Consider the following 26,173-nt stretch of genomic DNA (forward strand, 5'->3'; position numbering starts at 1 on the left):
GGTAGTAAACCGGTTCAGATTTCACCACTGGTCCTAGGTCACATTTTTCCGTGTCGATGTAACTTTGAATGATCACTAAAGAAATGGCGGGAGCTTCCTGTACATGGACAACCTGGTAGAAGCTTAACCTCAACCAGAAAAGCCAAGTCAAGGCTATCAGCAAAGACCGTCCCCACCTGGCAGGGCTTCCAAGAAATTCCTCCCCGGACGAACCAGGAAGCGGAGGCTTGGACAAGTTCCTTCCCAGATTCTTTAGCCCTCAGCCTGGGAATTCTGGTTCTGTTGATCGGCATTTTTATGTTGAGCTGATACGTTTCCCTCTGCAGGGCTTTTTCCTCCCAGATAAACTTGTTGGGTAGCTTGGAAGCAGGAACTTGGGCAGAGTGTGTAGGAAACAATTTAGCTGCACCAATGAATTTATCTGCAGAGAGCAGCACCAGATCAGGAGAAAAACCAACAATTATCTTGGCAATGGTTTTTCAGAAGTTCTTTGACAACTGGAAATTCCCAGTCCATAAGGCCACTGGGTGAATGGGGATACCGGGAGTTACCATTCTGATGCATGTTAGAGGAGGGGTTGTCACAGGTTATGGACTGACGGAACGAGAGAAACCACTGAAATCTGAACGCGGTGCAAGATTTATTAGGCTATGCCAGCTGCTTGCTTGGGATTTCAGTTTTGGGAGCGTTGCTCATATCTTTTGTATTTATTTTTAAAACCAAGAAGTGGGAATTTGTTGGTATCAGCTGACCTGGCCCAACCTGTCACAGATCTGAATTGAAAAAAGGAACTAAAACCCTGCTGCGGTTTGTGGTCGGTTGCTGTGCTGCATTCAGATGGACTTCCAAGGACAGTTTAATCTGACAACAAGTTTTTGTTGATGGTGGATAAAAGCCACTTCAAGCCACTTCATAGAAAGTCAGAGCCTGGCTTCGTTTCAACCGAGCTTCATTTTGTTCAGAGAAACCCAGATTTTTCACCCTCCAATCATCCTTCATTTTTTTTACGTGTTTATTTTCCTGCCTGCCTTCCTACATACAAGCTTTCGGATAAGCTGAAATCTGATTGCATCAAACCGTTGAGTTGGAGTTCTGGTTCCTGAATGTACCCAGTCATTAGCCTGGGAATTCTTGAACATCAGGACATTTTCTCAGAAAGTGAGAACCTTGAACTGGGCTGTCAACCTGAGGCAAGACTGGCTTGTCTTATCAACTGGAGATAATCTCCATGGAGGTTCAACAGAGTTTTAACACTTAAGTTCTCCTCCTCCCTTCTGTCTTCTACCTCGCCTGTTTTGCTTCAACAGACACTCACCCAAGCCTCAGATTGTCCTCTTTGAGTTGGAAGGCCTTTCCACCTCAAAAATGCAAGCACATTACAGTTCCCACAAAAGGGGAACCTACTTGCTGAAATTCAAAAGGCAAGAGTTGAAGGAAGCTCAACCCAAGCTTAGCCCGCCCTCCGGTTGAGGTACCGCCTGCCCATGGTGTTGGAACCTGGTCTCCAAAACCTTAGGGTGATGCTTACTTCTCGTTTTACGTGGTATTTTCCCACCCTACTAAGGGCCAGAACTCAGTTTTGGAACGTAAAACAAAACTTACTGTGGGTTCTGTCCCAAGGAATAAGATTGCGTGGGAGACATAAAGTGGTTCAGTCTGTCAGGGATGAAAAATGAAAGTGTGTAGTTGTTTTAACCCCCAACTGATCTCAAGGCCTTCTCTCTTTCTTGGCTCCCGTCCATAGAGTTATTCCCTACTGGGTGCTCATCTTTCAGGAAAATCACACCCAACATTGACGAAGAAGGTGCCATGAAGGAAGATGCAGGGATGATGGATGTCCATTACACTGAGGTAAGGGCAGCTACCGAAGGGCCAGAGGAGATGTCAGAAGCCTGACCCTGGGAGAGCTGGAAGTCTACCAAACCATGTCAGGACGAGACAGGCTCTGAAAATGGAAAGCTGCTTCATCATTTCCTTTGGGAGTGGAAGTCTTCTGCATCTCTCCAGACTCATTAGTCAAGGGGAGGCCTGACTTCCTTGAATACTTTCCCATTGTGATAAGCGGCGCTGAGCAGCTGGGAAAAGCCCTGAGCCAGGATTTGAGTAAGTTTATCTCTGTGCTTCAGGCACCCTTGGTAGCCCAAGCGCCATTAGTCCTTGACTTACAACTACTATTGAGGCCAACACTGCAACAGGACCATAATTCAGTGAGTTTTGCCCCATTTTGCAGCCCCCCTTGCCAGAGTTGTTCAGCGAATCACCGCAATCGTTAAGCTAGTAAAACGGTTGTTAAGTCAATCCGGTTTCCCTGCTGACTTTCTTTGTCAGAAGGTCGCAAATGAGGGACACGTGTCACACAAACACCCCCAGGACACTGAAACCATCATAATGCCAGTTGCCAAGCATCCGAATTTCGATCACGTAACCATGGGACACTGCTAGGGTCATAGGTGTGAAAAGCAGTCCTAGGCAGGGGTGAAATGCTCCCGGTTCGGACTGGACCTGCCGATCCAGTAGTGATGGTGGTGGGTGGTTCAGAGAACCAGTAGCAAAAATCCCTCCCCCCCCTCGTCCATGCCCACCGAATCTTTTAAAAGCATTTTTTAAAAGCATTTTTTAACAACCTATTTGGCTGAATAGGTTGTAAAAAATGCTTTTAAAAGTAAAGAAAAAGATGGCGCGTCGCAGCTGATAACCCCCCCCCCAGTGCACTGTTCTAGTTACCCCATGCCTCCTTTTGGCGTGCATTGTGTGCGCGTGCCCACCTTGCATTTGGTGCGTATGCACAGCCAGCGAACTGGTAGTAAACCGGTTCAGATTTCACCACTGGTCCTAGGTCACATTTTTCCGTGTCGATGTAACTTTGAATGATCACTAAAGAAATGGCGGGAGCTTCCGGTACATGGACAACCTGGTAGAAGCCAAGTCAAGGCTATCAGCAAAGACCGTCCCCACCTGGCAGGGCTTCCAAAAAATTCCTCCCCGGACGAACCAAGAAGCGGAGGCTTGGACAAGTTCCTTCCCAGATTCTTTAGCCCTCAGCCTGGGGATTCTGGCTCTGTTGATCGGCATTTTTATGTTGAGCTGATACGTTTCCCTCTGCAGGGCTTTTTCCTCCCAGATAAACTTGTTGGGTAGCTTGGAAGCAGGAACTTGGGCAGAGTGTGTAGGAAACAATTTAGCTGCACCAATGAATTTATCTGCAGAGAGCAGCACCAGACCAGGAGAAAAACCAACAATTATCTTGGCAATGGTTTTTCAGAAGTTCTTTGACAACTGGAAATTCCCAGTCCATAAGGCCACTGGGTGAATGGGGATACCGGGAGTTACCATTCTGATGCATGTTAGAGGAGGGGTTGTCACAGGTTATGGACTGACGGAACGAGAGAAACCACTGAAATCTGAACGCGGTGCAAGATTTATTAGGCTATGCCAGCTGCTTGCTTGGGATTTCAGTTTTGGGAGCGTTGCTCATATCTTTTGTATTTATTTTTAAAACCAAGAAGTGGGAATTTGTTGGTATCAGCTGACCTGGCCCAACCTGTCACAGATCTGAATTGAAAAAAGGAACTAAAACCCTGCTGCGGTTTGTGGTCGGTTGCTGTGCTGCATTCAGATGGACTTCCAAGGACAGTTTAATCTGACAACAAGTTTTTGTTGATGGTGGATAAAAGCCACTTCAAGCCACTTCATAGAAAGTCAGAGCCTGGCTTCGTTTCAACCGAGCTTCATTTTGTTCAGAGAAACCCAGATTTTTCACCCTCCAATCATCCTTCATTTTTTTTACGTGTTTATTTTCCTGCCTGCCTTCCTACATACAAGCTTTCGGATAAGCTGAAATCTGATTGCATCAAACCGTTGAGTTGGAGTTCTGGTTCCTGAATGTACCCAGTCATTAGCCTGGGAATTCTTGAACATCAGGACATTTTCTCAGAAAGTGAGAACCTTGAACTGGGCTGTCAACCTGAGGCAAGACTGGCTTGTCTTATCAACTGGAGATAATCTCCATGGAGGTTCAACAGAGTTTTAACACTTAAGTTCTCCTCCTCCCTTCTGTCTTCTACCTCGCCTGTTTTGCTTCAACAGACACTCACCCAAGCCTCAGATTGTCCTCTTTGAGTTGGAAGGCCTTTCCACCTCAAAAATGCAAGCACATTACAGTTCCCGCAAAAGGGGAACCTACTTGCTGAAATTCAAAAGGCAAGAGTTGAAGGAAGCTCAACCCAAGCTTAGCCTGCCCTCCGGTTGAGGTACCGCCTGCCCATGGTGTTGGAACCTGGTCTCCAAAACCTTAGGGTGATGCTTACTTCTCGTTTTACGTGGTATTTTCCCACCCTACTAAGGGCCAGAACTCAGTTTTGGAACGTAAAACAAAACTTACTGTGGGTTCTGTCCCAAGGAATAAGATTGCGTGGGAGACATAAAGTGGTTCAGTCTGTCAGGGATGAAAAATGAAAGTGTGTAGTTGTTTTAACCCCCAACTGATCTCCAAGGCCTTCTCTCTTTCTTGGCTCCCGTCCATAGAGTTATTCCCTACTGGGTGCTCATCTTTCAGGAAAATCACACCCAACATTGACGAAGAAGGTGCCATGAAGGAAGATGCAGGGATGATGGATGTCCATTACACTGAGGTAAGGGCAGCTACCGAAGGGCCAGAGGAGATGTCAGAAGCCTGACCCTGGGAGAGCTGGAAGTCTACCAAACCATGTCAGGCCGAGACAGGCTCTGAAAATGGAAAGCTGCTTCATCATTTCCTTTGGGAGTGGAAGTCTTCCGCTCTCTAGCCTGGTGCCTCAACTTCCAGACCCATCTGGCGCTCTCTTGAACCCCTTTTTTCCCCCGTGCAACTCACAGGAAGTGCTGGTGGTGCTGCTGGAGCAATGCGTCGACGGCTTGTGGAAAGCTGAGCGCTACGAGGTCATTGCCGAGGTGGCCAAGATGATGATCCCCATCTACGAGAAGCGGCGCGAGTTTGAGGTAGCCGATCGGAAGCGCCAGCAATTCTTCTGCGTCTTGCAGGGAGAAAGAGCCAAAACCAAATTAGCCAGCACGGGAAAAGTTGTCAGTCCAGATCCAGAGACACCGAAGCAGGTTCAGAGAAGACAGGCATGGGGACTTGGGGAGAGCCTCCAGCTGCCCCAAAACATTTCGGCCTTCTTTTCATTTTCAGAAACCGGCAGCCTTTTAAGGTAGACCAGAGTAGGAAACCCAAGTCATGCACGCCAATCCTCCTTTTATAAGATTATGATAACAAAATTTTGCAGCCTGAATATGCTTCTCCCCTCTTGGCCTTTATCTTCACAAGAATTAGAGCAGGTCTCAATAAAGGTGAATATTTGTAGCTGAGGGTTGAAATGAGGGCTTCTCGGTGCCTGCTTGTTTTCTTGCAGACTTAGGTAACCTCATTAGTGCTAGGTCTGTTCTGAGACGCTTCCTCAGATTACACGCTTGCTCCAGACTCATTAGTCAAGGGGAGGCCTGACTTCCTTGAATACTTTCCCATTGTGATAAGCGGCGCTGAGCAGCTGGGAAAAGCCCTGAGCCAGGATTTGAGTAAGTAAACAAATATGGTGAAAGGGCTCAACCGGCCGAACCAGTTTTCTTTTGCCAAGCTCATGGATGGCCCAGCCCAGGTGGGTCCGAGGCTGTTCAGGTGTCCAAAGAGGAGATAAAAGGATCAAGAGCCACTCTGGCAGATCCTGAAGGGAGGGCTCTCAACTATCTTTCCTTCTTTCCTTCCTTCCTTCCATCTTTTCTTTCTTTCCTTCCTTCTCTATCTCCTTCCTTCTCTCCCTCCTTCCCTCCCTTCCATCTTTTCTTCCTTCCATCTTTTCCTTCCTTTCTTCCTTCCATTTTTTCTTCCTTCTTTTCCTTCCTTCTTTCTCCTTCCATCTTTTCCTTCCTTTCTTCCTTCTCTATCTCCTTCTCTCCTTCCCTCCATCCCTTCCTTTCATCTTTCCTTCCTTCTTTCCATCTTTTCCTTTTGTCTTTTCCTTCCTTCTTTCTCTATCAGCTTTCTTCTCTATTTCCTTCTTTCTTTCCTTTCTTCCTTCTTTACAACTTTTCCTTCCTTCTTTTCCTTTCTTCCTTCTTTCTCTATCAGCTTCCTTCTCTATCTCCTTCCTTCCTTTCTTCCTTCCTTCCTTCCCAACCACTGCAACTGCTTCTCACAGGGGCCGCTTCACTTGTTTCTGGCAGTCTTCTGCTTCTTGGCACCCATGATGGGGACTCTTAAGGCAGGACTAGAACTCCCAGTCTCCTGGTGATTGGCCCAGAGTCACCCAAATGGCTTTTGTGGCCAAGGCAGGACCAGAACTTAAAGTCTTCCGCTCTCTAGCCTGGTGCCTCAACTTCCAGACCCATCTGGCGCTCTCTTGAACCCCTTTTTTCCCCCGTGCAACTCACAGGAAGTGCTGGTGGAGCTGCTGGAGCAATGCGTCGACGGCTTGTGGAAAGCTGAGCGCTACGAGGTCATTGCCGAGGTGGCCAAGATGATGATCCCCATCTACGAGAAGCGGCGCGAGTTTGAGGTAGCCGATCGGAAGCGCCAGCAATTCTTCTGCGTCTTGCAGGGAGAAAGAGCCAAAACCAAATTAGCCAGCACGGGAAAAGTTGTCAGTCCAGATCCAGAGACACCGAAGCAGGTTCAGAGAAGACAGGCATGGGGACTTGGGGAGAGCCTCCAGCTGCCCCAAAACATTTCGGCCTTCTTTTCATTTTCAGAAACCGGCAGCCTTTTAAGGTAGACCAGAGTAGGAAACCCAAGTCATGCACGCCAATCCTCCTTTTATAAGATTATGATAACAAAATTTTGCAGCCTGAATATGCTTCTCCCCTCTTGGCCTTTATCTTCACAAGAATTAGAGCAGGTCTCAATAAAGGTGAATATTTGTAGCTGAGGGTTGAAATGAGGGCTTCTCGGTGCCTGCTTGTTTTCTTGCAGACTTAGGTAACCTCATTAGTGCTAGGTCTGTTCTGAGACGCTTCCTCAGATTACACGCTTGCTCCAGACTCAACTTTCTTTTATCTGGCTGTGGCCTTGCTCGCCGCTCTTCCTCCTGTTCCTCAAGGTTCTTCCCTCTTCCCATTACAGAAACTGACCCAGGTGTACCGAACGCTCCACGGCGCATACAGTAAAATCCTGGAAGTGATGCAGAGCAAAAGGAGACTCCTGGGCACCTACTTCCGAGTCGCATTCTACGGACAGGTGAGCCCAGGGATTGCTGGGGTGATGGACACAGAGAGTCCAATCAACGGGAAGTCTTGCCTTAAAGCAGCCTTTTTATGTGTCCTGCTTTCTTCTTCAATTCGCTTCAGTTGGCATCTACTTCCTTGCCACCTTTCTGCAGGGATCTGTTGCTTTGTTTGTTGCTCCTCCAAGGGCATTTTTTGGGGCATTTCTAATTTCTCCTTCCTCCCCCTCTTTCTTCTAACATCATCCTTTCTCTGGAGCGACAGTCTTGAATGTGTGGCTCTATCAACTCTGTTTTGTTGGTTGGAGGGTCTGTCTAAGGCAGTGTTTTTCAAATATGGCAACTTTGAGAAATATGGACTTCAATTCCCAGAATTCCTGCTGGCTGGGGAATTCTGGATGTTGAAGTCCACAAGTCTTAAGCAAGTTCTCAAGGCTGGAAAAAAAAAACTGGCATGAGGTTTTCCCAGAGAAGTTGTCTTGATCTTTTGTGGCTCCAAAGGACCCTCAAAACTCCACATTCTCAGCCTCCTTGGATATTATTCCTGTTTCGTAACTAGAAATGACATTGGACCAGACGTAATTCTTTAGCCTTAAACCCATTTCCCTTGAGGTTAGGACATTCCGATTCTTCTGCTTCCTGGCAATTTCTGTGTGCCTCTGACTTTCCCAGCTGTTTCTCATCTTCTGAGGCTGAGTGTGTGCAAGAGAGACAAAAACGGTGATTTTCTTGAGAGACGTCATCGATCAATGTTTTGTTCTGAAGGGCCCTTTTCCCTTGAGGCTCTCCTGTCTTTTATTGGTCTTGAAATATGGCCTGTACTTACTATTATTACTACTTTTACTTTACTTCCTTTTATGTTTACTTTACTTTTTCCTTTCCTTCCTTCTCCTTCTCTTCTCCTTCTTCCTTCCTTTCCTTTCCTTCCTTCCTTCCTTCCTTCCTTCCTTCCTTCCTTCCTTCCTTCCTTCCTTCCTTCCTTCCTTCCTTCCTTCCTTCCTTCTGGGTGTCCAGCAAGGGCTGGACTCATACCAGAGCACTAAAATCCCCTCAGCAGAATTGGACTCCTGGACTCTGGAAGGGAAATCAAAGGCCGACCCTCGAGATTCCCAACTTTTGCAGCTGGATTTTGCTCTTTCATTATAACAGCATTGGCACTTAGACTTAGATACTTAGTCCTTGACTTACAACAGTTATTCGGTGACAGTTCAACGTTACAAGGGCCCTGAAATATCTAGGACCATTTTTCACACTTGTGGCCTTTGTAGCATCCCCAAGCTCACGGGATCAGAATTCAGATGCTTGGCAACTGGTTCATACTTACGACCGCTGCTGGTCACGTGATCCCCTTTTGACAAACAAAGTCGGTGGGGAAGCCAGGTTTCACTTAACAACCAAGTGACTGACTTATCAACTGCAGTGATTTACCTGACAACTGTGGCAAGAAAAGTCGTAAAACGGGGGAAAAGCCGCTTAACAAATGTCTTGCTTAACAACAGAAATGTTGGGCTCCATTGTGGTCATAAGTCAAGGAGTATACTACTTCACAGTGCTTTACAGCCCTCTCTAAGCGGTGCCCCCAACAATCTGCGTCCTCATTTTACCGACCTCAGAAGGATGGAAGGATGAAAGGATGAGTCCACCTTGAGCCGGTCAGGTTCGAATTGCTGGCAGTGAGCAGTGAATTAGCCTGCAATACCACCTTCTAATCACTGCGCCACCACGACTCTTTCAATAACATCTCACCATCTGAGAACTCTCTAGTCCTGTGATGGCAAACCTATGGCAGAAGTGGGGCACGCAAGCCATCGCCCGTTGCTCTTCCAGGTTCCTGTGTGCCAGCCAGCTGATCTTCACACATGCGGGAGCACCGGAAACCAGGTGGCTGTTCTTCCGGTTTCCAACGCGCGCATGTGCCCTAGGCACCTGGTCGTCCAGTTTCTGGCATGCCTGCACCCACGAAGACCAGCTGGCCAGGGTGCATGCGCGCACTGGAAACCAGAAGGTCATCATCCCCACGTGCGCATATGCTGCTCTTCCAGTTTCCAGCGCTCCCGTGTGTGTGAAGACCAGCTGGTCTTAGTGCCAGAAACCGGAAGACCAAGTGGCATACTCTTCCGGTTCCCAGCACGCGCACATGTGCTCCCATTTCATGTTTGCCAACACTGCTCTAGTCTATTTCTGCTTTTCAGTGTGCTGTTTCATGTTGCTGTCTGTCTGTCTGTCTGTCTGTCTCCCTTCCTCATCCAGTACACATCTTATCCCGGGATGGGGAACAATGGCGCCTTTACGACTTGTGGACTTCACTTCCCGGAATCCCTAAGCCAGCCATGCTGAAGTCCACAAACCACAAAGGGCCCCATCGTTCCCCATCTCTGCCTCATTCAGTGCTTGCTCTGACTTCTGCAAATTCCTTGGAGGCATACCATTCTGAGTCAGGCATGAGAACCATGAGGACTATCAACTTGAGCAAAAGAAAAGCTAAATCTCCTGCACCGGGTTCCTTGTTCACCGCTTCTGATGTGTCCCCGTGGAAGAGAGCCGTTCTCGGGGCCCCCCCCCAAATCCTTTCTAAAAACCAGCTGCTTGGATCGTTGCAGGCTTTCTTTGAAGAGGAGGATGGGAAAGAGTACATCTACAAGGAGCCCAAATTAACTGGCCTCTCGGAAATATCCTTCCGGCTGCTGAAACTCTACGGAGAGAAATTTGGAGCCGAAAATGTCAAAATTATCCAGGATTCCAACAAGGTAACGTGAAAGCATAGCTCTGATTCTGGTACAATAGAACCGCAATACCAAGAGGTTTCCTCGCAAAGAGCAGCTGGGCAGCCATTGGCCTGGGAGGCGTAATTAGGGCTCCTATCCTGAGGAAGGGGTTGGACTAGATGGCCTCAGGTGGCACTTCCAACCCAGGGCTTCTGAGCTCTAATTTATTCATGATCTGATCAAAGTGAAATAACTATCTGGTTAGTCTCCATCTAAGAAATTTACTGGGCAAACCGTAAAGGAGTTAGAAGGAGTTCTTGGCTTGCTGTCATCCATAAAAGATCCCTTTTGCTCAGAAGATGCTGCTGAACATTGGGGTGCCTGTAGAGTCAAAGAGACAAGTGGGGGGCCTTTGGGGGGTCCCATTGCACCTCCCTCCTCGCCACAGGGTCGTGGTGGGGAACTTCCTTCCACTTGTCATCATCTCCAGAGGATCCCAAATTGGCCACTGTAGGCTTGGGATCCTGAAAAGTTGGTCTCTTGGCCAGAGGTCCCTCAATAATCCAACTGGGTTGGTCCTTTTTTTGGTGCCATTCAGAACTTTCCATTCTCTTACTCCAGGTGAACCCCAAAGATCTAGACGCCAAGTACGCTCACATTCAGGTGACTTACCTGAAGCCGTTTTTTGATGAGAAGGAGCTTTCGGAGCGGAAGACGGGGTTTGAAAGGAACCACAACATCAACCAGTTTGTCTTCGAGACCCCGTACACCTTGTCTGGCAAGAAACATGGAAACGTGGAGGAACAGTGCAAGAGACGGACTATCCTCACTAGTGAGTGTGTGTGTGTGTATGTATGTACGTGTGTTTTTTTTATGCTTAAGTAACTCAGAGACAGATTGCGCATCTCACAAATTCTTTGGCTGGCTTAAGGAAAATAAAGTCTTCATCTAGTTCTGCAAATACAAAAACAGAATCTGCAGCTGATGAAACTCAACGGCAAAGGCTGCCTGCCATTTATTGAAATGGAGGCCAACAAATAAACTATTTATCTCAAGAGAGATAAACACTCAGATCTAGAAGAAGACAATCTCTTCTTCAGAGGAGGTGATCCATATTTCATCTCAATGTCCCTAAAGTCAGAAAGCCACGAATTCATTGTAGTCCATCATCAAGTTGTGGTCAATTCTTAGTGTCCACCTACAGAGATTTTCTCCAGGAAGATCTGTCCCTAATATGGCCCTTCAGGTCTTCCAATGATTGATCCATTGGATCGTACTACTGCAGTCTTCATCTACTGGTCATCCTCTTCGCTTTCTTTCCACCTTTTTCAACACTGGAGTCTATTCCACTACTATTCGACGTAGTAATTGTAATATATTATATAGCAGTATACATAGTAATATTTTCCCCATTTGAAACTTCTACCTCTATTTTCTAACTCTTAATAAAGCAAATCCATATTAAGAAGTATGCTGTATCTATCCTTCATCTCTTGCCCTTTTTAGCATCTCAACTCTTACTGACTTTTTGACAAATCTCCCGTGCTCCTCTCTTGGGATCTTGTTTCCCCTTACATCACTCATAGCCCCAAGCTTTTTTGTGAACGCCAAGCAAGCCCTCACACAATTTCTCAAGGCATCCAACAACTTGGACACAAGAGAGTGAGATTCCCCCAAATTAGGAGATTTAGCAATCTTGCACACTCAGAGAGAGCCGTCGCTCAAAACGTTGCCTAATCTTGACCTCCTATGAGCATTTTATGCACCCTGTGGGAAAGTTTGCACAGACTTTGAATTTCCCAGTCTGCGTTGTTGTAATATTTGTGGTCTTTCGAGAGAGTTTTTTTTTCCTTTGCCCCAAGACAAAATGAGAGTAAATTAGAGCCAAGAGGCTGATTAGAACTTCAGGGGGCCTTCCTGTCTCAGAAGCAGGGATTTATTTTGAGGTAGAGCTTGTAGGCGGGGAACGCTTCGTTCTCTTGATGAGCGTTTCTGCGGCTTCCTTCTTTTTCTCCTAGCCTGCCACTCTTTTCCATATGTGAAGAAAAGGATCCTCGTCAGATGCGAACAGCAGGTCAACCTGAAGCCGATTGACGTGGCAACGGATGAAATCAGAGACAAGACCTCTGAGTTGCAGCAGCTTTGTGCTTCGCCAGACGTGGACATGATCCAGCTGCAGTTGAAACTTCAGGGCGCCGTTTCGGTGCAAGTAAGGAGCTGGGCACATTTGCCCCACAAGTCAATATTTTCCTGGCTGGAAATGGGAAGGGGGAATTTTAGCTGAAATGCTCCTTCTGGTTTGCTCTCCATGTCTTTCCACTGTAAACTACCAACAGTTGAAACACAGTTTGCTGGATAAGCCACAAAGGATTCACACAGCCGTATATCGTAGTGTACAACCGCTTCCTTTCTGGTTTTTGTGGGCAAGAAGGCCATTGTATAATTTTCACTCCTCCGAAAGGCCTGGGATCCCTCCCCTGATATTCCAGAAATCATAGCAGATCTGTTGGGCTGTTGGTGTTTGCCCTGCGTGTCTGTGTTTATGCATTTAATGTAAGGGGGTTAGATGAAGACCCCAACTGTCCTTTGGATGGGCAAGAAGCTCCTAGAGTTCCTTAGCTGCTTCAAATCAGGGCCACCAATTCCTACCATTTGAAGGTCAGGCCTAAAGTAGGCTAGATGTAGCCTTTCAAAGCTAAGCATTCTGTTCCCAGTTGCTTTTGTTTAAGCTCTGGTGCTCCTCAAATTCCAGGTTGCTTTGAAGACCACCGATGTGGTTCCTTAAAGCATGACCAGCAGTACAGGGTCACCTGGGCGTTGTGCTGGGATCCAGCTTCCAAGATCTTAATTTGTCTCTCTCTCTCTGTTTGGCTGATCTCTTTGTCACTGTACCTCTGTTGTGGGGGACATGGCATTAGGTCAACGCTGGTCCCCTGGCCTACGCTCGAGCATTCTTGGATGACAAGCTCTCCAGCAAATATCCCGCAAAGAAGGTGGCCGAACTCAAGGACATGTTCAGGTTGGTATCTTGTGTGATGGAACCTCAGGTGGTCTTCCATCCAGGCACTGCACAAAAGCAGACCAGCTGCAACTGGAGAACCCCTGAATCTCTGGAAACCGCTCAAAATGCTGGACATTATCAATCAAGTCCTTCCTGACTCTGGTTAGGTTATCTCAGGAACCATCAGGTCCAAGGGGAAGTCCTCTGTCCTACAGCTGGATTTGGGGAGGTGTTGTAACCCAGGCCCAAGTAGGTAGTACAAAACTCAGTCAGTGTAAAAACAAACCTTATTCGAACAGCTGAGAATTAACTCATTCTCAACATAGTCCAACTAAATTAAAGCAATTTCCTCCCAACACAATTCCTCAGCCCTACCACCAACCTTGGTCCAATTAGGCAAACTGCCAAAGGCCTTTCTTGGCAAAAGTTCAGAAGACACCAATACAAAACAAACGCAACAAGACAAAGCTATCAACATTGTTTTCCGGCAAAGAGCCCAAACGCTGTTGCTGGTCTTTTAAGCCTGATGGGAGGGGCCAATCATCTCTTGGCCCTCCTCCCGAGTCATCCTCTTTGCTTGAGCTGCTCTTGCCTTCTGGCAGCTCTTCTCATGCGTGCATTAGGAATAGGCTCCTCCTGTTCCTTTCCTCACTACTGTCAGTGTCTAGAGGCTCCGGAGTCTGCACATCACTCCCCAATGGCCCTGGCCCCATCTCTGCCTCTGACGCAGAGCCCTCATCCGGGCCTTCCCCAGCCTCCAGGACTGGCTCATGCTCTTCCTCAGCCTCATCGCTGTCTGGCTCCATTGCCAGCTACGCGGGCTGCTGGCGGACCACAAGAAGAGGATGCTTCTGAGTCCTGCCCCCAGACACAGCCCCTTCCCCAGGTAAGGACGGCCACTTCCTGTTAGGACCCCCTGAAAGGTTGCAGAACATTCCTTTCATCGCATTATCTCTTGGTTTATTCATTGTCTTCCTTTGTAGTCTTTTAACAATGGGCTGTAGTTGATTATTTATATAAGCCAGTTAGAATTTTATGAGTCTACCGGAACTGCCGGTGATAAGGAAACTAACATAACTTCACTACAGGAACTGAATGGAGGTCAAATTTGTCTTGGGTTCAGTATTGCTTCAAGAGTGCCTCGGGATCTCCAGAGATCTCCCCGAGATTCTCTCAGGGATCCACAAAACCGAAATTATTTTCCAGATATTGAAGAGATCTGCCAAATTTTAAAACTCTGTCACTCTTCTCATTATTTTTTATTTGTTAAAAAAGTAGGGTTTTTTTATTTCCACAAACCATTTTTTAGTTATGTTAATCTCCTATGATCATTTTAACAATATTCTACAAAGGCACGCATTTTAATTTTTAATATGGTAAATATCGATAGATACAACCCATACAAGGCAAATCTCTTTTGGGGGTCCTCCATAATTTTTAAAACTAGGAAGGGAAAACTGAAAGGAGAAAGGGCCACTTCTTGTCTAGCTGAGCAAACCCGTTCTCCTTTGCTTCTTATCAACAACCCAGCTGCATTGGTGCCCTTGTGCACTTTGCTCAAGCAAATTAGGTAAACACAGAGCCGTATTCTTCCCAGAACTGTGCTTGTCAAAGGGAAACAGAGTGTGGAAAGGCAGGACGCCAGGTGCGCACACCCAACTACAAAGAACCCTGCGAGGCGCCTCCTCAAGACCCTTGGACTGCCAGCCTGTCACTAGCCCAGTGTTCCTCAACCTTGGCAGCTTGAAGATGGGCGGACCAAATCACAGAATTCCCTGGCATTAACATTCTTTTTGATGTTACATGCCTGCTTATTCTCTTGTAATCCCTTCCTCTGCAATCTCTCCAGTCGAGAGACAGAAAATGAACATGGCTAAGCTGGGGGATTCTGGGAGTTGAAATCTACCCACCCTCAAGTTTGCAAGGTTGTGAAATACTGTGCTAGATCAACTAGGACCTGGATTGTCACTGATCTGAAGATGTGAATTCTTTCTAAATTAAAGGACCAGTAAGAGGGAAGCAGTTGAACTAAGAGTTGGGAAAGCCGGGATCGCAACCCCATTCAGCCCCAGAGCCTCCCTGAGAATTTCATCTTGAATCAGAGACGGTTTTCTTCTCTCTCTCTCTTCTCTCCAAGCCCTGCTCTGTCTGCCCCAAGAAACAGAGAGATGGCCAAGAAAACAGCAGCCAATTTCAGGAAGTCCTACTGCCCTCCTTTACGGGTGCCCTCCCTGGTGTATCGACACTCTTCTTCCTTTCCCCCAAAAAACTGGCCATTTTGCAACCGTTTTAACTGTTTGCAGGAACAAAAGAGGATCTGGCCAGCTACAATGTCCTGTTTGCCTTTCCAAATCCTGCTCTTCACGTCCCGAATTTAAAAGCCTGGGTTTTAGACTTCACTTTTTTTCCCCCTCCCTCCCTCCCCCCCACCCCTGCGAAATCCAAGGATGGGCTAAATGCTGGGGTGAATTTTTCTTCCCCCAGGAAATTTATCCAAGCCTGCGGAATCGGCCTGGAGTTCAATGAAAGGCTGATCAAGGAAGACCAAGTCGAATATCACGAGGAGCTGAAGTCCAATTTCAGGGAGATGGTGAAAGAGCTGTCGGACATCCTGCACGAACAGGTAAGAGCCAGGTGGAGCATCCCAGAGAGCCGTTTAAAGTCGCTAAATACGTTGATTTGTTTGCTTATAAAATTTATTAGCCACCCATGTTACCCCACAGGAACTCTGGGCAACTAACAGTGTTATATGCACCGTTGTAAGTCAAGGACGCGGCTGCTGGCAAAACTGAGATTCAGAGTTTAGTGCTGTGCAGACAACCGCAGGGTTTGAGGTCATCGGGGACAGGATCAAAACAAGGATAGTTGATCTCTCTGTTGGCAAGGGTGGGGGAGAACCTCCAAACCCTCCCCACTGACATGCCCTCCCTCCTGGCCAGCTGTGTCCTTGCGGCTGGATTTGCATAGAAAGGGCAAAGGCCCTTCTGCAGACAGCTCGTATTCAAATGGAAAAGATATGGGCTGGTTGACAGTTTTCAGTTCTGCTCTTCTTCTTTTTGCTGGTGGGGGAGGGGGGATTATAAATAGGACTGGCTCAGCAGGGTATCAGACAGCAGCTCCAGGGATGACGAAGCCCCCCAAAGAGCCAGAATCCCTTCCTTTGATTTTTTCCCATTTTTAGAAGACTTTTGATGGTCTTGAGTCAGAAACCGTGGGGAGGGAGGCATGGGGGGGGCTATTGCCTGGACATTCTTTTTAGTTGATCCATTGCGACCCCATGGACAACCTTCCTCCAGGCCTTCCTGTCCTCCACCATCCTGTGGAGTCCATTGAAGCTCACGCCGACTGCTTTAGTGACTCCATCCAGCCACCTCATTCTCTGCCGTCCCCTTCTTCTTTTGCCCTCCATCGTTCCCAGCATTCGGCTCTTCTCCAGTGAGTCCTTCCTTCTCATTAGGTGGCCAAAGTATTTGCGTTTCCTCTTCAGGATCTGGCCTTCTAAAGAGCAGTCAGGGTTGATCTTCTCTAGGACTGACTGGTTGGATCGCCTTGCAGTTCGAGGGACTTGCAGGAGTCTTCTCCAGCACCAGAGTTCAAAGGCCTCAATTCTTTGGCGCTCAGCCTTCCCTATGGTCCAACATTCACAACCATACATTGCAAGTGGGAAAACCAAAGCCTTGACTATATGCACTTTTGTTGGCAAAGTCTCTTTGCCAACAAAGTCTTTTAGTCTTTTTCAGAGACTAAAAAGTCTCTGCTTTTTAGTACGCTGTCTAGATTTGCCATAGCTTTCCTCCCCAGGACAAAGCATCTTTTAAGTTCTTGGCTGCAATCCCCATCTGCGGTGATCTTGGAGCCCAGGAAAATAAAATCTGTCCCTATCTCCATTTCTTCCCCACATGTATCCCCTTACAGAGTAGGAATCTTGGACCTTGGGTAGATTTGCTAGATTAATGCTAGGGCTGAAATTAGAGAAAACCTGGCAAGGTGAACCTGGTTTTTGACTATTTGGAAGTGATGAGGGTGCAGGAGAAACCCTACCACCACCCAGAGATTTTAATTTTCGAACTCTTCCGCACTCAGCAAGAAGTCCTAGCTAGGGAAAAGCTACTGAGAAACAGGTGGGCCTTCTCTGCTTTACAGGAAACCCACCGAGGTTCTCTTTAGCCCCCCCACTTTGCCACCTGCAACAATTTAGGAGCGCCAGGTGGAGTCCACGTTCTAGAATCTCGGTTGCAAAATTGGAAGGGATCTTCCGCCCCTCGGAGCGAAAAGAAGGAGCGGAAGATTATTAAAAGCAAAAAACAGAACGAGAGTAAAACCGCACCTGGGGATTACCCACTACAGAAAGCAACCTTGACCCTCCAGCCAATGATCAATTTCGGGTCTTTCTTGCCTGTGAAACCACCTTTTTTAGAAAAAAAAAAGGGGGGGGGAGAAAAACATAAAACAAACCCTTGTGCTGCAGGAGCTTTTGTTTTTCACAATTGAACCCCAGCGTGTGGCAATCTGCCAGCGAACCAGACCTTGCAAAAACCCACTTGGTGCCAAATGGGACATGGTTGAATTGAAGTGCTGCCCTGTGCAGAGGCTTCGGTGAGGGGCCTTTAGAGCAGGCTGCCCCCTCTCATAATCCCCATCCCGCACTGCTCTGCGCACCGCCCTCACAGGTCCCTGGAGGAGGCACCGGAGTAGAAACAGGATGGCCAGATTAAGAACGAGCAGAGCCGCAACCCCGAGAAGGTTTCGGTGATAATTCTGAGGGATGTTTGGGGTGCAGCTTGCAACTGTGGAATGAGACAGAAAAGGTGATTGACAGTCAGTCGTGTCAGGAGCAGAAGAAGGAGAAGGAAGTGAGTTGCAGATTATGTCCCAAATGAGAATTTGGGGGGATTCTGTCCATTTAAGGCAGTGGTGGGTTTCAAAATTTTTTACTACTGGTTCTGTGGGTGTGGCTTGGTAGGTGTGGCATGGGAAGGATCCTGTAAAATCTCCATTCCCTCCCCACTCCAGGAGAAAGATCCTACAAAATCCCCATTCCCTCCCCACTCCAGGGGAAAGTTACTGCAAAATCCCCATTCCCTCCCCACTCCAGGGGAAGGATACTGCAAAATCGCCATTTCCTCCCGATCAGCTGGGACTCGGGAGGCAGAGAATAGATGGGGGTGGGGCCGGACAGAATTTTTACTACCAGTTCTCCGAACTACTCAAAATATCCGCTACCGGTTCTCCAGAACTGGTCAGAACCTGCTGAAACCCACCTCTGGTTTAAGGGCTGGGAAGCTGCCAATCTGAGTGTCCAACCTTGGCCACTTTAAGACTTGTGGACTTCAATGCACGGTTCCTTGAAGGGGAATTCGGGAGCTGGAAGTCCGCAGATCTTAAAAGTTGACTAAATAGGGACTGTAACCTCTCCAGATTTCTTCTCCTGGCCTTGCAAGATCTCCACCCCGTGAAGAACAATGAAGCAGGAGGCAGAAGCCAAGTAGCAGGCAGTTTCCATCTGTGTGTTTATGTGTTTGCACATGCACGAGGAACCGGGGGGCGGGTGGTGTTCAGCCCCGCATTTTGCAGAAATGTGTTTTCGAGCCACGTCCTCCAGAAGGAGCCAAGCAGCCTTGGAGAAGCTTCAGGGCTGAAACACAGCTGTTCCTTTTGGGTCGCAGCTCTGGGAGAGGCCTCCGTTTGGCGGCTTTCCTTCCTTTTGATCCCAAAGCGACCCGAGCTGAAACTTCTCTCTTTTCTTCTCCTGGATTTGAGAAAGCCAACTTTTGGGCCTTGAAGAGCCTTCAGTAACTTCTCTTTCCATCTCTTTCTTTCCTTCTCCATGCTGCCCTCTGCCACAACAGCTCTGAAGACCAGGTTGGGTAAACACTGCGCTGTTTTCATTTTGGTTGAGCAAATATTTCTCTGCTTCTTGCAGATGCAGAAGCCGTGCTAACCCATCTCTCCATTTCAGATCTACCAAGAAGACCCCGGGCATCCGTCTTGGTTGCCCAACACCCTTCACGTCTTCTGTGCCATTAGCGGGACTTCAGGGGAAAGATACAGCTCCTTCTGAAACCTACCTGGAGCTTCGGGAGGGGACCAGCCAGAGAACCTCTGGACACTTGCCAGGCCTTTCTCAGGAATATTCTGAATGCTGCCTGAAACCGGGGAACCTCCGATGCCTAACCGGGGGTGGGGGAGGTCTCCCCGTCCCTCTTCCTCACAGGGTACTTATTTGAACCGGGAAAGTGCCTCCTGCCTCTCTCTTCTACCTTCCTTCGTTGCGTAGTGCTGAACGTACCTCGAAAGCATTGATCGGATCCTGCCATCCCCCGGAACACGGGGCTCCCAAATCCTGCCTTGTAAAGCTGTACAATGGAATATAATAAAGTGGGAAGCTGGTTTTTTGTAATTGGTGCTCAGGGTTGGAGGCCTCTCCCGTAGAAAGCAGAAATTGTGACGGTTCCCAAACGCAGAGAGAACCTCACAAAGGTGGCCCTGAAATAAGGTTTCAAAGCGTTTCCTGAGTTTGCTCAACCTGCCCCCTCAGGTTGCTTAAAGAAGATGTGGGAGGGGGGAGGGAAGAGGAGATGTTGGAACATAACTGTCTGTACGTGAGGTTAAACTGTAAATTTTGTTTTGTTTTTGTGGTTCTGCTTCAGAACAACGTGCGGCCTGGAGCTAGGGAGGTTAAGGGTTATTTAGCAAGACCCAGTTTTAAAAACATCTGCAAACGCACCTCTGGCCGCCCACGTTCCTGGTGGCTTGCCCTGAATTGCTTAGGCACCATTTATTCCCTGCTCGGTCTCCCTGGCTTTTAAGGAGGAAGAGAAAACGAAAGAGAGAGAGAGAAAAAACACAAATGAAGGAGAAATGAAAGTAAACTTTTCTGGCGAGGTTACCGCTCCCTGTTGGACAGACTTGAATCCAACTTGGCAAAAATTTCTGGATTTTTCGCAGGACCGGAATCCTGTCTCGACATGCATGCCGGGCTATGAAATAATCTCTGGGTGAGGGAGAAATGGCAGCAGTTGGAGCTCTGCTCTTCTGTTTACCCCCAAGGAGCATCTGGCTCTGATGCCAAGCCAGGTGGCATTCCCAGTAATTATCTGCTCGCTCTTGAGTGATTCCCTTAGATGACGCCTGGGGAAGGCTGGGGAGGAACTGGGTCTGTCTTGACTGGAGTGTTGTGCAACCACCGAACCAAACGCACCGCTCCAGGAACGCTGAAGCCGCCAGTTTGGTTTCCAGCCAAACAAAACAAGGCAGAACAGCTTCTGTTCCCTGTTTTGTTTTTGTGGTTCTGCTTCAGAACAACGTGCGGCCTGGAGCTAGGGAGGTTAAGGGTTATTTAGCAAGACCCAGTTTTAAAAACATCTGCAAATGCACCTCTGGCCGCCCACGTTCCTGGTGGCTTGCCCTGAATTGCTTAGGCACCATTTATTCCCTGCTCGGCCTCCCTGGCTTTTAAGGAGGAAGAGAAAACGAAAGAGAGAGAGAGAAAAAACACAAATGAAGGAGAAATGAAAGTAAACTTTTTTCTGGCGAGGTTACCTCTCCCCGTTGGACAGACTTTAATCCAACTTGGCAAAAATTTCTGGATTTTTCGCAGGACTGGAATCCTGTCTCGACATGCATGCCGGGCTATGAAATAATCTCTGGGTGAGGGAGAAATGGCAGCAGTTGGAGCTCTGCTCTTCTGTTTGCCTCCAAGGAGCATCTGGCTCTGATGCCAAGCCAGGTGGCATTCCCAGTAATTATCTGCTTGCTCTTGAGTGATTCCCTTAGAGGACGCCTGGGGAAGGCTGGGAGGAACTGGATCTGTCTTGACTGGAGTGTTGTGCAACCACCGAACCAAACCCACCGCTCCAGGAATGCTGAAGCCACCAGTTTGATTTCCAGCCAAACAAAACAAGGCAGAACAGCTCAGCCTGGAGTGAAGCTGCTTCTGTTCCCTGTTTTGTTTTGCTGCAACGGGGCTTCTCCCCTGGGCGCAGGCTGCCCTGAAATGGGGAATCACCCCACAAAAGAGAGGAAGCTGGTGAGGCTCCCGAAGCTCAGCCAGAGAAGCCCCCGTCCCCCAAACCAGCCTTTTCCTTCAGAGGGCATTTGGGTGGTTCAGCAAAGGAAGGAAAAGTGAAGCTGCCATTAAGCCGTGGTTTCCTTATCCAGGTCAGTTAACTGTTTTCAATAAGCCTTGGATAGTTGGGTTTGCATCGGGCCCGAATCCGTAAGCCCCGGTTTCGAAAGGAAAACAGGCAAAAAAAGGCAAAAAACAACCCGCCCGATGCCTTAAGGCAGGAGTACCCAACCTTGACTAACTGGCTCATGGCCGGAGCCTGGCGTTGCGGGCTGAGAGAGCATCTGGGCCAAAGTCACCCAGCTGGCTTTCATGCCTAAGGCATGACTAGAATTCGCCATCGCCTGGTTTCTAGGCCAGCCTCTTCACCCCCAGACCAAGCTGTAGCTGAAAGAAAACAGGAAGTTGTGTATCTGTGTGTGTTGGGACTTTTGGGGACTTTTGAGTTGTGCAAAAGCATTCCAAACCAAATGAAAGCCAGATTGCATCTCTTCTTCCTCTCTTCTGCTCATCACACCCAAAGCTGCTCAGGGGCATCACACGGCAGGTATTTCTGGGCAGGAGAGAACAGGTGAATATTTGCTTTTCGCCTCCTCTGACTCTTCAGTGTGGAATCGTCCACAACTACCCAACCATGATGGTATTTACCTTGCATTTCCTTCCTTACTTATTTGCAAGAAAGCCAAATCTTTTGGGATGAGTCAGTGCATTTGTACGAGACATTTCACCTTCTTTTTCCTTAGCCCACGTCCTGGCTCTGCATGCAGGATTGGCCCATAAACTAAGCCCACCCCACCCACCCCGAAAGACTAAGTCAAGCCCGCCCTATTGCACAACTGCCATTGCCAAGTGTGTACAACATGCACAAGTGAAGTCATCGTGCTTCAACTTTGCCATCGGCTTCCAAATCCTATCGACCGCAATTTCATTTTAATATACATCAGGTACAGATCTGCAAGCCCTGACTTCACCCCCTCAGAATCCAAAAACTCTCTAAATGGGTTAGAAAAACGGCCAAGAAAACAAAACGGCCCCCCTCCCCTTCGGTTCTCCTCCTTTTCAGTGGGCAGAATCGCCTTTCAAGACAACGTGCTGTGCTAAGCCAACAACAATTTGTGCAGTTTGTTTTGGGAAGTCCTCTTTTAGAAATCTTTATGCCCAGCTTTGCATTGCTCGGCCCTTGCTTAGACTTGCCGGTTCTGCAAAGGAGGCATTTCATGGCCAACTGAAAAACCCCAATTTCTGTCCCCAAACCAATCCACCTCAGTGCACGCCTTGAAAGTTTAACCTTGTTTTCCAACGTGGATGTGTTGGAAGAGGGCAGAATTGCTGCCCTCTTACTTTGCAGCTGAAAATTGTTTGCCCTAGCAAAGCCAGCTACCGGTTGCGAATTGCTTGACAGCATGCAGAGGTCTAAGTGTCAAACGGTTGGCAGTTGTACAGAAAACCTACGATTCCAAGAAACGGGAGGGAGATTTAATTCGCGGCAAGGCTGACCGGTCCCTCTTTAACGGACTTCAGCACCTCTTCCTGGATCTCTGGTCCAAAGCTTTCCCAGACCGTGGAGAATTGAAGTGGAGCATCGGAATAGCCTTCCTTCCCTCTATAGATCCAGCCATTGTGGCTCCTTCAGCCAACCTGAATAAACAACCACGGGCTAAAAACATCTCTGGCTTTTCTCCTCTAAATCCAGTGAGAATTTGAAATGTACTTCAAAGCACCAGGGATTGGGGAAAATGTTGACGATGGTGCAGCCTTGTGTTGTGACCCAGGCCCAAGTAGGTAGTAGGAAACTCAGTCTGTGAAAAAACAAACACACTTTATTCGAACAGCTGAGAATTACTTCATTCCCACCGTAGTCCAAACTAAATTAAAGCAAATTCCTCCCAACACAAATTCCTCAGTCCTATTTCAAACCTTGGTCCAATTAGGCAAACTGCCAAAGGCCTTTCTTGGCAAACGTTCAGAAGTCACAGATACAAAAATAAATGCAAGACATAGACGAAGCAGAAGACGAAGCTACCAACGTTGTTTTCCAGCAAAGCCCAAATGCCATTGCTGGTCTTTTAAGCCTTATAGGAGGGGCCAATCATCTCTTGGCCCTACTCCCGAGTCGTCCTTTTTGCTTGAGCTGCTTCTGGCAGCTCTTCTCATGCGTGCATTAGGAACAGGCTCCTCCTGTTCCTCTGCCTCACTACTGTCAGCCTCTGGAGGCTCTGGAGTCCGCACCTCACTCTCCGATGGCCCTGGCCTCACCTCAGCCTTATCGCTGTCCCACGCCATTGCCAGCTCCGCAGGCTGCTGGTGGACCACAACACCTTGCACATCCTTTCCTTCATCTGATCATCCTTCCAAAATTTGCAGCCTGTGTGAGTGTCCCCATTGCTGCCCAGTCCCCAAGAAGGACATCAGGAAGGGCCCTCCGTTTAGGAGTCACTCAGCCCTTAAAAGGTTAGGAAAGTGGCTTGGAAGAAAGAGAAAGAGCGATGCAACAGAATGAAACCCCCCCCTCTCTTTTTTTCAAAAATTAAAGTCAGCTCAGAAACTGCTGCTGGAAAAATGAAATCCACCAGAAATATTCAAATACCCCCTGAAGAGAAAAACACCCACCCACCCAGGCAGAAGCATTTTTTTTTCTCCTTAGGACAAGATGGCTCTTAGCAAGTTTTCGCCTGACTGCCCACATTTTAATTCCGAAGCCTTGCCAGATTGTCTCTTCCTGAGCCGCCCGTCCTCTCACACCTTCCCGTTCTTTTCAAAAAATTGCTGGATGCAAAAGTCTTGCACTTTCTATCAAAGCCAACAAGGCGTTCTTTTTCTTCTTCTGCTGCTCTTTTTGTACCAAAGCCGATTATTCAAATAAAGGGGGAGAGGGACTTCACTTCCTGGTAGAAATGAATCAGTTCCTTTTTTCATGCCTAAGGCGGCCTTTGCATGGGGTGGGGGGGCAGCCCTGGCTTGGATCAAAAGCACCTTGTCAGAAGCCAGCACATGAATAACCAGAGGTGACTGTGCTCAGATCAGGAGCCGTGGGGGGAATTTGGCCTTGCTCCCTCTGAGATTAGGGGGACTCTTGATTTTAACACGTTCAAATCATGAACGGGTTAAAAAAAAAAAAGTCCAGCTTTCGGGGAGGAACCCTCCCCAGGAAAAAAAATAAAGTCAAAATGAGAAAGATAATTGAAGGGCAGCAAAAAAGCAAAAAACAAAAATGCTTTTGAAGCAGCGGTTCATCTGAGGTGGAATTCCTGCCCCAGGACAGCTCACCCAACGCCTTCCCTGCCGTGTTTGGCTTTGAACCTTTTGCCCAATTGCTCAAGTATTTCTCAGACGTGACAACTTTATGATGTGAAGATTTCAACTCGGCCACAGCAGGGTCCTGGGTCTGGAAGTCCACTCTTTTTAAAGTTGCCAAATTTGAAAAACCATGAGCTAGCTCAGCTGTTTGTTGGGCTTTCTGACTTTTTCCTCGCTGGTTTTAAAGTGGGAAAGTTTTAAAAGGCTAAAAGAAAGGAGGGCTTTACTCTCGGCACCTGTGGCATCAGCGCTCGGGTATCTTTCATCCCAAACAGAGGGAAGCATTTCCATGTCATGTTAATGCTTCTGGAATCAGCCTGGAATGTTTGAAGCCTCCATCAAAACTTTCTCCTTCCCATCCCACATGATTGACGTAAGAAATACCGCACGATTTGTCCCCCCCAAAACAGCAAAGAGCATTTGTGACATCTTTTAAAACATCTTATGTCTATTAGGTATTATGTAAACTCACAGAGGCTGCAAGTTGTCAAATACAGGAAGTGTTATCACAATTGGGGTGAAGATAACATCATTATGAAAATTAAAAAAGCACTGGGCAAAAACCACAACTATGATATTCACACACCAGTTGGTTTGCCTGGCTGTTTAGCCAAGGTTTATCGCAGGCCAGAATTGGCTGGCTTACACCTTGGACAACCAGTTAAGCCAACTCAGAGAGCCCACGATGGGCTGGTTGAACTTCAGCTCTTTCTTGAAGAGCTGAAGATGCTGAGAAGAAGATTGTGTGGGGGTGGAGATGCTGGGAGGAGAGGTTGCTCCATAGAGCTCTGTCCTCAACCTTTCCCAGCTTCCTTAGGAGAAGGCTGGATCGTCCCTGAGGGTGGAGACAAGCTCTTCCGTGATATATCCAGACTATAAAGAATGTACACACCAATTTGAATGCAGGGTAAACATTTGTACAAAGAACTATTTTAAGCAATGAGCTGCTCGGTATTCATTCTGCAAAAGGCCTTGAAGGTTGTGGCTTTCTATCACTGTTTAAAGAACAGTATGATACCAAACCAACTTACGCCATAGCACGGGGGGCCTCCAACCTTGGCAACTTTAAGACCGGCGGACTTCAACTCAGCATCGCTGCCTGAGGAATTTTCGGAACTGAAGTCCACAAGTCTTAAAAGTTGCCAAATTTGGAGGCCCCCGTCATAGAACAGAAAGAGATTGAGACGTTCAGGGCCAGCAGGTACAAAAACGTAGAGCCACACCGCTGACTTAATTTACAGCGCCTTCTCCTAGCCAGAGCAGTCCTGGAAAAAACAAGCAGCTTCTGAGCATGTGCAGAGTACGTTTTGGCTGCCAGGCTGGGAATTCCCAGCTATCAAGATTAGGAAGAGAGAAGCAGAACCGAGAGAGGTTTCCTGTCCCCAAAGGAAGCGGGCTGGCCCCTCTTTTCCTACACAGCCGAGCAACTCAGGGGGCAGAATTGGTTTTTTTAAAAAAAAGTTTTTTATTTTATAGACAAACATACATTTAAAACATCAGCAATTCCTTCCGTGTGACGTCTCAGTGTTTTCTTCCTGGCTCCATCATTTTATTGTTTCTTCTTTCTTCACTTCAGTTTAAACTATTACCATTTTTCCACAGATACATTATCATTTTCTTACATAATTATCTGTATCTTTCTTCTAGCCAATGGTAAAATTTATCCCATATCTTAAAATATTCTGAATCCTCTCTTTCTTTAATCATCAAAGTTAATCTGTTCATGTCTGCACAATCTAACATTTTCCTAATAATTTCTCCTTTCAGGGGTATTTTCTCCGCTTTCCAATTTTGCGCAAAAACAATTCCTGCTGCTGTAATTACATGTACAATCAAATAAATATTTTCTTTACTAATTTTCTCTGGTAGGATCCCCAATAAAAACAATTCCAGTTTTAAATCAATATGT

General features: G+C 47.5%; 1 protein-coding gene across 1 annotated transcript in view; it reads left to right on the forward strand.

The window, feature by feature from the left end:
• DOCK11 (dedicator of cytokinesis 11) overlaps positions 1-19,299 on the forward strand; it is a 63,959-nt gene extending 44,660 nt beyond the window's left edge. Inside the window, exons 44-53 of the mRNA XM_058154622.1 lie at positions 1,745-1,883; positions 4,466-4,631; positions 6,408-6,530; positions 7,094-7,207; positions 9,794-9,940; positions 10,520-10,730; positions 11,917-12,107; positions 12,817-12,917; positions 15,384-15,522; positions 18,859-19,299. Of these exons, the coding sequence (XP_058010605.1) occupies positions 1,745-1,883; positions 4,466-4,631; positions 6,408-6,530; positions 7,094-7,207; positions 9,794-9,940; positions 10,520-10,730; positions 11,917-12,107; positions 12,817-12,917; positions 15,384-15,522; positions 18,859-18,960 (1,433 nt within the window). The 3' untranslated portion in view covers positions 18,961-19,299. The remainder of the gene's footprint in view (positions 1-1,744; positions 1,884-4,465; positions 4,632-6,407; positions 6,531-7,093; positions 7,208-9,793; positions 9,941-10,519; positions 10,731-11,916; positions 12,108-12,816; positions 12,918-15,383; positions 15,523-18,858) is intronic.
• The last annotated feature ends 6,874 nt before the right edge of the window (positions 19,300-26,173 follow it).

Source organism: Ahaetulla prasina, chromosome 11 (genome assembly GCF_028640845.1).
Source record: "Ahaetulla prasina isolate Xishuangbanna chromosome 11, ASM2864084v1, whole genome shotgun sequence".
In the NCBI taxonomy this organism is placed as follows: domain Eukaryota; kingdom Metazoa; phylum Chordata; class Lepidosauria; order Squamata; family Colubridae; genus Ahaetulla; species Ahaetulla prasina.